The sequence below is a fragment of the Tauraco erythrolophus genome, chromosome 18, assembly GCF_009769465.1.
Source record: "Tauraco erythrolophus isolate bTauEry1 chromosome 18, bTauEry1.pri, whole genome shotgun sequence".
NCBI classification, from domain to species: Eukaryota; Metazoa; Chordata; class Aves; order Musophagiformes; family Musophagidae; genus Tauraco; species Tauraco erythrolophus.
Window position 1 is genome coordinate 9,596,677 of NC_141482.1, and position 12,152 is coordinate 9,608,828.

General features: G+C 42.8%; 1 protein-coding gene across 1 annotated transcript in view; it reads right to left on the bottom strand.

Moving 5' to 3' along the window:
• The window catches only part of ATP9A (ATPase phospholipid transporting 9A), a 60,167-nt gene that overhangs the window by 15,792 nt on the left and 32,223 nt on the right, over window positions 1-12,152 (bottom strand). The window contains exons 14-15 of the mRNA XM_086622954.1: window positions 9,791-10,003; window positions 4,197-4,358 (exon numbers count right to left, since the gene is read on the bottom strand). Coding sequence (XP_086479080.1) covers window positions 4,197-4,358; window positions 9,791-10,003 — 375 coding nt within the window. The remainder of the gene's footprint in view (window positions 1-4,196; window positions 4,359-9,790; window positions 10,004-12,152) is intronic.

The window sequence follows — 12,152 nt, forward strand, 5'->3', positions numbered from 1 at the left end:
TGCTGGTTTTGGCTGCAGTAATATTCTAAATACAGAAATGCAAAATAGAAACCTTTTTCTTCCTAAAGGGTGAGAACATAGATAACAGATAATTTAAAAGGAATAAGCTTCGAATCAAAGAGAAAAAAAAAAACAACTCCTTTTCACTTAGATGAGAAAATTTCAGGGCATCCACTTCTCTACTGAGCACATAAACACAACTTAATGAAGCATACCCAGGCTTTGATGGTTAGCCCACTTCTTACACCTTTGATAAAACAGAACCTCAGCAAAAGTTTGCACTTAGAGTAAGCAATGGGGAGGGAGGTTGTTTAGCCCTCCCTCTTTTATTGCTAATATTCTTATTCTAGGTCTCGAAAAGGTTGCCTGAAGTCTCCACATCATTTTCACTATAAAAATAGAATCATAGAATGGTTAGGGTTGGAAGGATCTTAAAGATCATCTAGTTCCAACCCCCCTGCTATGGGCAGAGAAATCCTACACTACACCAGGTTGCCCAAAGCCTCATCCAACCTGGCCTTGAACACTTCCAGGGATGGGGCATCCACAACTTCTCTGGGCAACCTGTGCCAGTGCCTCACCACCCTCAATGTAAAAAATTTCTTCCTTATATCTAATGGAAATCTCCCCTCTTTCAGTTTGAATCCATTGCCCCTTGTCCTACCACTACATGCCCTTGTAAAAAGTCCCTCCCCAGCTTTCCTGTAGGCCCCCTTTAGGTACTGGAATGCTGCTATAAGATCACCCCAGAGCCTTCTCTTCTCCAGGCTGAACAGCCCCAACTCTCTCAGCCTATATATAAAATAACTAATCTGAAGAATTGACACTTGCTGTATTTAAACAGATATGCACTATGATTGTTGCAGCCATCCCACGCAGCACGAGACATTTGTGGGAACACTGATGACTCTGTATGACTGTGCACGTTCAAACACCTTCAGCCACATCTCCAGATTCACAGATTTAACACGCTGATTACTTTGTACAAGCTCAGCCTATTAGCCCATTTCAACTAACACTCCTGCCCTTGGGCATGTTTTAATACTCCAAAGCCCAGAACAACCTGAAATACAAATTCGTCCCCTCTACATTATACTGTGGTATATGGTCCAGAACTTAATGGCAGTTCCTTGAGCAACAGGAGATCCAGGTCCAAAATACTCACGTAGGATAACACAAATACAGCCATTTGCATGAACTTTAACAATTTCCAGTCTGCACTGAACACAGCTTGTCCTTTATGGGTTTGCGAAAATAATATATGCACTTATTATAGTTTCATCTTTATCACCAGATCTCTTGGTAACACGAATACTGAAGTCCTCCATAATATCTGTTAAATATCACCACTGCATTGCTCCATTTTACATCATCCATTCACGGTGCTGTTTCTGACAGGGGCTGTGCTCTTCTGGTCCAGAGAAGTTGAGATCTGTGAAGCTACCAAACATCAGCCAATAAAGCAGGCCATATTAATCTGCTATCAATGATGCCCACATGTGAAACACTGATCGCAACTGCTTCTAACTAAACACAAAAGCTACTCCTCCTACTGTACTGTTACTGTAGTAACTTACAATACATGAGGCAGAAGATATTTTTACACTCTATTTCCAGATACCCCAGAATAATCATGCAGCAACCCAGTTTTACCACATAGTAAAGGGAGATGGGGGAGTGGGGAGGAAAAAACCACCAATTTTACCTATTCTCCCCACCCTAAATAACAAAGCTGAAGATCCCATTTGGGTCACAACAACCCTGTGCAACGCTACAGGCTTGGAGAAGGGAGGCTGAAAAGCTGCCTGGTGGAAAAGGACATGGGGGTATTGGTCAACAGTCGGCTGTGTATGAGCCAGCAGTGTGCCCAGATGGCCAAGAAGGCAAATAGCATCCTGGCTTGTATCAGAACTAGCGTGGCCAGCAGAACTAGGGAAGTGATTGTCCCCCTGCACTCCGCAGTGGTAAGGCTGCACCTTGAATACTCTGTTCAGTTTTGGGCCCTGCACTACAAGAAAGACCTTGAGGTGCTGGAGTGTGTCCAAAGAAGGGCAATGAATCTGGTAAAGGGTCTAGAGCACAAGTCTTATAAGGAGCGTCTGACTGAACTAGAACTGTTTAGCCCAAAGAAAAGGAGGCTGAGGGTAGACCTTATCACCCTCTACAACTACCTGAAAGAAGGTTGTAGCAAGATGAGGGTCGGTCTCTTCTCCCAAGTACCAAGTGACAGGACAAGAGGAAATGACCTCAAGTTGTGCCAGAGGAAGTTTAGATTGGATATTAGGAAAAAAATTCATCAAAAAGGTTGTCAAGCATTGGAACAGGTTGCCCAGGGAAGTGGTTCAGTCAGCATCTCTGGAGGTATTTAAGACCTGTAGACATGGCGCTCAGGGACATGATTTAGTAATGGACTTGGCAGTGTTAGGTTAATGGTTGGACTCAATGATCTTAAAGGTCTTTTCCAACCTAAATGATTCTAGGATACAACAAATCATACCTCGCCCTGGATTATAGGTTTCATATTCATGTTTTACATTCCTGGTACCAATTATCCGTCTGTACTCTCAGTAAAAAAATAACAAGGATGTTTTAATTATCTCCAAAATAAACATTGAAACTGCTTCACCTTGTTTGCTTCGCAGGCAAATGGAAGTGCCTTACCATAGCTGGGTTTGTTTGTCTTACTAACATTGATTCTCTAGAAAACTAATGAAGATAATGGTGACAACTGATCTAAACTGTTTCTAACACCCACACTTTCTTCTTTCTTTTTACGGTAATTTTTTTCTGAGAGTCAGATCTCATACTGTATTTGTATATAAACCCACAAAGTTATGCATACTATTTACGACTCCGTGTTCTCAGCATGGCTATGGGCTCTGTTAAACAGCTCAAAAAGAATGTCCACAGTTCCCTGCAGCTACAAGTGCCTCCTCCTGCAGTGTTGTACTTCTGCGGGGTCTAACAGGAGTTTTGATGCCTGGCAGAGATCTGGGGAGCACTTCCACAGCACCTCTATTAATATCCTGAGGTTATTTGTTGTGGCATCAGTCCAGGATCCCCTTCCTCTTTCCCACTTGCTGCCATCTCCATCACCTCCTGTTGTACCACCACAGCTGCTTTGGAGACACAGTATAAACTGGACTCATGAACCTGCTTGGATTCCTACTCCTGGCTGACCCCAAGGAGGTAAAGCACTTGTGACCTGGGTCGACTTTGGACAGATGAAAAGGCAACCCCAGGGACACACAGCAAGGCTTCAAAGTCAGCTCGAGCTTCCCTGAGACACTGCTGGTGCCTGCAGCCCCGCAGAGAGCAGTCCTGCCCCTACCAGGCTCCTCTTCCTTCTTGCTGTGTCAGCCGCTGTGGGAGAGGACACGGAATTCAAGTCCCAGGAGACAGAGCAACCATGCCTATTTCTTTTGCTGGCAGCGCTGGCTTCAAGCTTTCCTGAAATAACAGTCTTACCCAAGAAAGAACACAGCATCTCCATGGATTATCAAAGTTGTTGAGCCTTGGTTCAGCACACTGACAGCCAAACATTCAGATTTGAGCTCTACTGCCCCACCAGTCCCTCCTATGTCTCCTTCCACCTTGCACTTCTAGCAAAAATCCTCTCTCAACATTTTCCAGCATCCCCAGGACCCTCAGTTTCACAGTTGGAAGGAAACACTCAAGCTCCCTCTTCCTTCCCAGCGCCATCCTGGAGGCTCCACTGTACTACCAAAGACATGCTTTCATGGTTGGTGACAGGGACACCTGTCCCCAGGCTGACACTGTCCCCAGCAACACCCTCCAGGAACCGACGCGTGCGGACAGAGGAGCTGGAGCTGTACGGCTGAAATCCGCCCGGAGCACACGAATTAAAAATCTGAGTGGGACGGAGCAGCTGGAGGAAGCTGGAAGCTTCATCTCCTCGTTATTTTGAGCAAGGGACCAAAGATCAATAAACTAAAGAAGTCCCAGAGCACTACAGCACTTACTGCCAAATACACCCAAGAAAAGGATGGATCGCTAAAACCCTGCAACGAGACACTAGTAGCTCAAAACAGAGAACCATAATATAGCCCGCGGTAGGAGAGACTGAGAAACTGAGCCAGGAAGAACAGCAGAGCCGAGAGCAAATGTTTTACACGTTTCACGTTGTGTTACCAGGAGATTCACAAAGACGTAAGAGCTTACCCGAAGCCACTTACCCGAACAATTATCCCCATGCGCTTGCTCTCGTAAGTGAAGGGGAAGATCTGGAGGATGGTGAAGTTCAGGATGTGGCCACCCGGTGTCCTCAGCTGCACGGAGGACTGGTCTCTGCCCACCAGCGTTAAACCCACACTCTCAGTCCACTGTACCAGGGCCACCTGAGAAGAGAAGACCACGGTGAGGGCGGCCAGCCCATGCCACGCTTCCCCTGAGGAGCACCAGAGGGGAAGGGATAACGGGTGGGGGCTGCAAAGAAATTCATTAGTCGTTAATGGTGCTATAGAGTAGACCCAGTCATGTCTGCAGGTGCTCTTATATGGTTCTTTCTAGTGGGCTTTTCCTGAAGTTAGAAGCTTACAGATATTATTTTTGGGGTTTGGGCAGCACAGCTCCCACCCGATTCCACTGCCAGGCTGTCCTGGACTCTCAGCGGGAGGCGCTCGGCTCCCTGCCTTCCACTGCCACATCCTGCAGCACGGGCAGGCACAGGTACCCACATCCTTCAGCAAGGGCAGGCGCAGATACCCTCTGCCAAGGCCTGGGGGTACCCAAACCTCTGCTTCAGTACATCAGGTAAATCTCTTTACAAACACTTACTTTTTAAATGTGCTATTTCCCAGCTTGTTGGTTATGAAATCAAGAATTCAAAACAATACATTCACCCTGGATTTACAATATCAAAGCCAGAAACACTAATGCAGAACACATTAAAAATTCATATTAAAAAAGCAAGCAAACAAAATGAGCTCTGTGTTATACTCTTATCTGTTTGGTGGTAACAGTTCATCAACTTTCAACCTCTGTACTGATCTGCAAGACAGCTGAAAGCTGGCTCACAGACACCTCTTGGCAGAGAACTCCTTCTTCCCAAACATTAAAAAACAAAACAAAACAAAACAACAACAACAAAAAACGAAAACCCAAAACAAACCCCAGATTTTTCAAGGCGCACACCAGAACTCATTTAATCAAACTTATGTGGGTATCATTTTGATTGCAGCTTCTAGTATTTAAGGACTTAAAACACTGGATTCTTTACAAGCTTTCACTAGATTACAATCAGAGTCATGACAGAAGACCAAAGTATTTTCTTTTTTTCCCTGATGATCCCCACAGAATCCCCACGTCAGCCGACACATCCATCTAAGACTGAGCTGCTGAGATACAAGGGTTTGACTCTAGAAGGTGTCTTGGCAGTAACGGATGGGAGCAGCAGCTGACATGAGCCCATATATCACTGGCCTCCAGAAAGGATCAAGGGAGACTTTCTCCAAACAGACACAAAATACTGGAAGTATTTTACAGTGACATTTTCAAAGGCATGAGAGTGCTGGGCACATGGTTGCTGCTGACTTTAAGGTTAATTATCCCTTGTGCCTTTCAGGTTCTGCCTTTACTGCCTTAAGTAACCACAAATACCTTAGACAAAAATCAAATTTATTTTGGGAAATCACATACAGATAAAACTGGAATCTATAAATACTTGCGATGAGTAAAGATTTTACCAGACGAATTGATACAGTTGGGTCTAATTGGAGAATCTTTTGTGAACTCAGCTTCCTTTCATCCCCAATTAGACTTAACAGACAACCTAAAATAAACTTTTCCTTTCATAAAGTAGTCCTAAATTGCCAGATAAAAAAAATAGTTGAGTTGGCTTTGCCTCGAAAGACCTTTAAATCAATTTGAATCAATATTTGTTTTAATATTAGCAAGTTTTTGCAGGCTTATCCACAAAGATTACAACAAATCAAAGGCTCTTTCAAGCTTATCTTTTGAAAAAGTTTCTTCAAGCCATCCATAGCGTATTAAAGTGTGCAGTTAGATAATCCTCCTAACAGTCTCTCCTAGAGCAGAGATGGAGCTTGGGTTTCCAATACTCTGGGGTTAATAAATAGTTATCGAGAATTTTTCACAGCATGATGTTATATGATGTTCAGTATGTGCAGCACTGGCTGTTGATTTGCCCATGTTGGTAAGCTGTAAATGTCTGGAGATACACATCTCTGCTCCCAGCTCAGCCCGTTAAAGCTATTTTCTTTCACAGACACCTCCTCTCCTCTTCCCTGCCAGCATCTCATTTAAATCCTATGTCAGGAAGCATTTAAACCTCCCAAAAGAAAAGACTTGTGCAGAGGAACAACCGGATGAGCAGCACGTCCGAGGTGCTACGTTGTGCACATGACACGCTTCAAACTAACTGCGCTGCATTGCGCAACACCAGTCGTTTCGGATGGTCTGGACACCACAAAAAGGTATGTCAATGGAAGGGGAAGAATAATGAAAGAAATACTCTTTTTCCATGCTGCTCCCAAGCAGACATGGGTCCTGTCAGCCCTTAATGGCCCTCCAGGTGAACGGCATTCAGCACTGGAGGGGAAGTGGGGCTGACCCCTTTGAACATGCCACTTCCCAGCCTCTATAGTACTTAATGAGTAATTACTGACAGAGAAAGTGATATAATTTTCAAGTGTTCCTATCAGATGTACTAAAAGCATTGAAATTACCATCCCCATTCAACAGACAACACAATGGGTCCAGCCTCTGGGAAGTGCGGCGGCACTAGCGGACAACACCGATGGCAACACAAGCAGTCATGGGTCTTCTGGCAGGGTCTGGGCACCCCAGGATGGGGAGCATGTTCCCAGCTCAGTGCCAGGCAGAAGAAGAGGTTTACTCTGCACCATGCAAACAGATAACCGCTTTTTCTCAGCGAAAAGATGAGAAACATTCAAGATGCAAAAATATATTTACAGCTTAAACCAAGAAGATTTAAGCAGGCTTGAAACTCCTCATACACCTTCCAGAGAGCCCACGGCTCAGTGATGAGAAGAAATTAATAAAGTCCTTGATCGCACTCCAGGAGTCTGCAGCTCCATGCAGGCTGAGTCAGATGCAGATCTGAGCATTACAAAGCAGAGCAGCTACAGCAGCTCGGCACACTATCCCCCAAACTTTGCTCTTTCTGAGAATTAAATCACCCAAGCCACCACTGAAGTGGATATCGACTAATAAATTTCATTCTAAAGAGACAAATTGATCCTTCTGAGCCATGAGTTGCTCTACAAACGTCCCATTTAGGGTTGCCTAGGCAGACAGACAACAGGCAGAAATCAATTGATCGGTGCACCCTTTCATGTCCTGGCAGCTGCAGTGGGTTGTCAGGGTTAAAGACTGTTTGCCCAGGAATCCCAGGCACTCTTATCTCTGATCAGATTATATCTATTTCATTTCCCCTGTTAGTTACTGTATGGCTACAACTGACACGCTTGCAGAGCCCCAAGGCTGTAACCGATATCTGAATAAAGATACTTCAAGACTTCTAAATGGCAGCGTGCACAGGAAACAAATTTAGGAAATCCTGCTTTCTGTTACAGGAAATGAATCCTGTGCCAACTGGTAGAAATTACCCTTGCTGTTAAAGTAAAGAGAATACAAGTTTTTGTACTCATTTCATAAACTGACCTTCCCTGCCATGGCAATATTTTATTGATATAGGATTTCAAAGGCTGGCTTTAACAGGAGTCCAAAGCCATTCCCCTACAGGGAATGTTATTTAACAGCATCGCTCTCCTCTCAAGGACTCTACTTGTGCTGATCCTGCGTTTTGTACCATCTAGTATGACATACACAGAGCATGTCTAAACAATATCTGTATATCTAAGACCTCCAGAAAAGATTTCCTCAGTTCAGCAAAGCATATCTGATTTCTGAACCCACTGTAATTCTCTACTTAAAACACCACAAGAAAGGAAAAAAGAATTTAAACAATAATCTTGGAAGGATTAGTTATCATGCTGTAGTAAAACAAACAAACAATAATCCCTTGGGTATTTGAGACAAATTGCTGCATAAATATTTTAAAGACAACAGTATAAAGTGAAAAAGGAAAAGAAAAATCACTGACTTCACTGTATACCACAGTACATATGTAAATAAACAGAGGATCTGTGCAAAAATAGCCAGTAAATGCTTTAAGAAAAAAACTAACTTAAATGCAGATCACAAAAACTACCATCTGGAAATCATTCAGAACTTGTTTCAATGCAAAGGCAGTTGATTTCTCTAAAGCTGTCTTTACAGGGGAGAGCAACACATTAGAGGAGAAAAGCAGGTAAGCAAACACCGACCTAGAGCACGCGGTGGGAGAGGACACGCAGGCACACTGCTCACCAGCTCCAAAGCCAGGGAGGGGTAAGTGCTCGTTGTCATTGTAGGCACAACAGTAGAGGAGGGGGGCGGAAAAAGCAAAGATGCAGCTTTTGTGTAATACAGACAAAAAAGAACACATTATATGAAATGAATCAACTGCCTACTTGGGAAGAAAAACACTATAGGGAATATTTTGAATGTATATGAAATGCAGAAACTAACTCTGTGTGCCAGTGCCTTGTTAATACATGCAGTCATTTCAAAATCCTCTCGTACCTGGGCTAACGAATAAATTTATTTCTATGCAAATAATTTCGCACCTCTAACAATGAGCAATGTCAGCTTCTCTTTCAATGTCAAAGGTGAAAATGTTATTATCAGAGGCAATCTACTTTATTTGGGGCAATAAACGGAAGAACCCTTTGAATGTAGTCAAACGGGTGATATGATCTCATACCGTCAGTAGGATTCTTATGGGGAGTTTCAAACTTGAGTCTCTTTCAATGGCATAGAGCAAGTGTAATTGTACAAATTAATAGAAAACAAATTGTTTTACCTTGGTTGCACTAAAGACAATGTATCCAAGAAGCATAACCAATGCATGAACCAATATTTTGTTCCTCCTGTCTTCATCACAGAAGGAAACAACACTCTAAATTAGATTTTCCAAATTTTGCAGAGGGTGGCAGAGAGCACTTTAATCCTAAATCCTGTATTGAACCTGATCTCTCAAGTGTTCAGCAAAGTCTCCAGCGTGTTGCTGGGGAGCTGCAAAGTTTCTCTCTACTGTACCACTCCACGTAGCCCTGGCTGGACTGGGTGCCCACAGAGCACTCATAGGGCACAGCTTTGCTCCAAGACAAACTCTTGTACACTTTGCTCACTCTGAAGAATTAACTCGGGCGCCGGGTCGGTCCCATCTGCATGGGAAGGGATGTGTCCTGAGTTAGCAGTGCTACCCAGCATGATTTACAACTTTTCACTTGGTCTGGAAGTTCTAACACCTTGTAGATCAGGTGCAAGACATCAGGTCTTGTGGGAGTGCTCTAACCCCCTCCTGCAAGTCATCCCCTCTCCAAACAAGACAAGATTGCCTATAATTTAGCAAACATGGTCAAAGGGACTCATAGCATTGAACTGCAAACTATACCCTGACAAAAGGTGCAGAAACACAAACAAAACTCTGCGATGCAGAGACTGGTACAACAGCCAGATTAGTCTCCATGTCACTCTGTAGCTTCGGGCAGAGAGGCAGATCTGGCTGAAGTACATCAGCTGAGAGGGCACTTATGGTCTATTCAGGGGTTATCAGTGCAATAAATGCATTAAAAAATTATCTCCTCCACTACACTGAAGTACTTTCAGCAAATAATAATTATTTTTTCCAGCAACAAGCAAGGTTGTATTTATATTTTTATACACCCGAATAGATACTGACCTCATCAGGACTGGAGGCCTGGTATACCCTGCAGGAGTCCTCATAGTGTCTCTCAGCTTCAGCCTGATCCGTCACCCCGTTGGACTCGTACACTGGTGTCACGTTGTGGCACAGCGCGATTGCCTTCACTGCCTCGTGCACTCGGCTGCTCATGGTTTTACGCACCTTGGTGGCTAAGGTAAGGCCCTTCACAGCAGGTGGGTCCTGAGATTGCTTATAAAAAAGGAAAGCAAAATAAGGTCTTATTGCAAAAAAAAAAAAATTGTTTTTATTTCAGTGAAGACCATATATATAGCAGCTGTGTAGATTCTTATATCCCCAGGAATAAGAGACACTTTTCAAACACCTTAACTCAGACCATCACTGGCAACTCACCCCAGCATAATGCAACTTCTTTGTCATTGTTACTGGTGGAGTAAAGTGCCCCAAAAAATTCACCTAAGTTTTTGGAACTGTACACTGAGAAAAAAGACCCTTCGTTGCAGATCCACCAAACATCAACTGGCAAAAGACCAAAGTCAGAAGACTCAGTGAAACCACTTTTTGCTCCACAAAAGACCAGTGGCTCTGAAAATTTAGAGTCAATTTGGTTTCATGTGCAAGAGAATATAATTGCTGAAAACTGAAAACAGATGACTCGTATGGACCTAGAAAATCTTAATTACATTCATTTAATTTTTAATACTATTTTTAGTATCAGAATGGGAGTCTTCAGATAATTGCACAATTACTAAATTATCCTGGTTGAAGAAGGGACACACAGTGATCTAGTTTCCTGCTCTGTTAACCTTTAGTGTCAAAAGGACAAAAGTTTCACTTCCAGGTCAAAGGCCACAACATGGTAAAAATAAGAGCAAAGAATAAGAACTACAGTTCAAAATGAATCATTGCCAGCAAATGCTTCTCATTATAAGGAATCTCACTTGGTAACGATAAACGTTATATGAAACATATCCTTTACCAGTGTAATTCCACATGCTATTTTCCATGTTCTATTGATTAGAACACATAAGATCTTCAAATTTAAAATCACTGCTCATCAGCACTGTTGCAACATGCTTGAACCAAACCAAACAACAGCAAACCCTCAGCTGAAGTGCATTTAGATTGACATAAAGCACTAGCCACAGTCATCCAAATGTTCTTGACAAATATTGAATACTTTGGCAAATAATTAACCAGTAGTCAGGTTTTCTCTGGAGATTGAGTACAAAATGAGGGCAAATAGATCTGAAGTCTGTTTTTTTGGTTTTGGTTGGGTTTGGGTTTTTTTCAAACTACAGTTCAGACATTTAACACCAAGAGAAGAACCAGATGCTAAGAAGGCTGTGAAAGCAGAGGAGGGAAAGAGAGAGAATCGGCGAGAGGAGTTACAAGTTACCTGAGACACATGCCAGTGAAAAAGATAATTACTCAAACTACCAGGTATTTATCAACTGTCATATGCTTAGTTAAAAGCACATTTCAGCCTGACAGTCTGCCCAAGGAAAAGCTATGCCACCAAACGGATCACTGAGGTCAAGGAAACCTGCTGTGCGTCTTTACCACATGAACAAAATCCAAAAATAAAAATGCTATTTACAGTACATGATGCCTTTTTCCAGGCAAGAATGCTGGCTTCATGTTTCACTTTGTGGGGGGTACAGAAAGCACACTTCAGTCTAAAATATCTAGAGCAAAGCAGAAACAACGTGACGTGAAAAACCCAGTTCACTGCATTAGTGTGCACGCTCAGGGAAAAGCACAGGCACTTCGAACATGACTTCTGTGGTTTCTGTAGGAATGAAGCAATTCCATAACTATCGAGAAATGAAAATGCTTGACATACGACACAGGTTCAGTAATTCATCACTAATGTCTGTAGACTGTGTCTGTGCAATCACATTTTACAAAAGAGAAAATCTAATTATCAGTAAGTCACAAAAAAAGTTATTTCTAGCTGCAGTTGGAAGAACGTTTAGTAACTGAAAATGGAAAAATAATGCTTCCGTGATTACATAATTAGAGACAATTCTTAAATCTTTTATAAGTACCAGTGGTTGGAACATCAGCCACTGACACAGCCAATTTATTTTTTTTAAAAGGTAGTAATGTTCTTGAGTAAAACGTCATCCCTTGTTTTAAGAAGGAAATGTGTGTGTGTATCTGTATGAAGTTTCAATTGATAAGCAACTGGTCTGCTGTAACATGCTGAGGAACACAGTTCAATGACCCACTGACCCAGACGAGTCACGTGGCATTACCTGGTTATCACACAAAACTGAAATAAAAGTCTAAGAAAATTGATGAAGGCTTTTTAGATGCTGGCTCACCCAGTGACACTGAAAGAGGAATGCAAGGGAGACACTTTCCAAAACAGGAT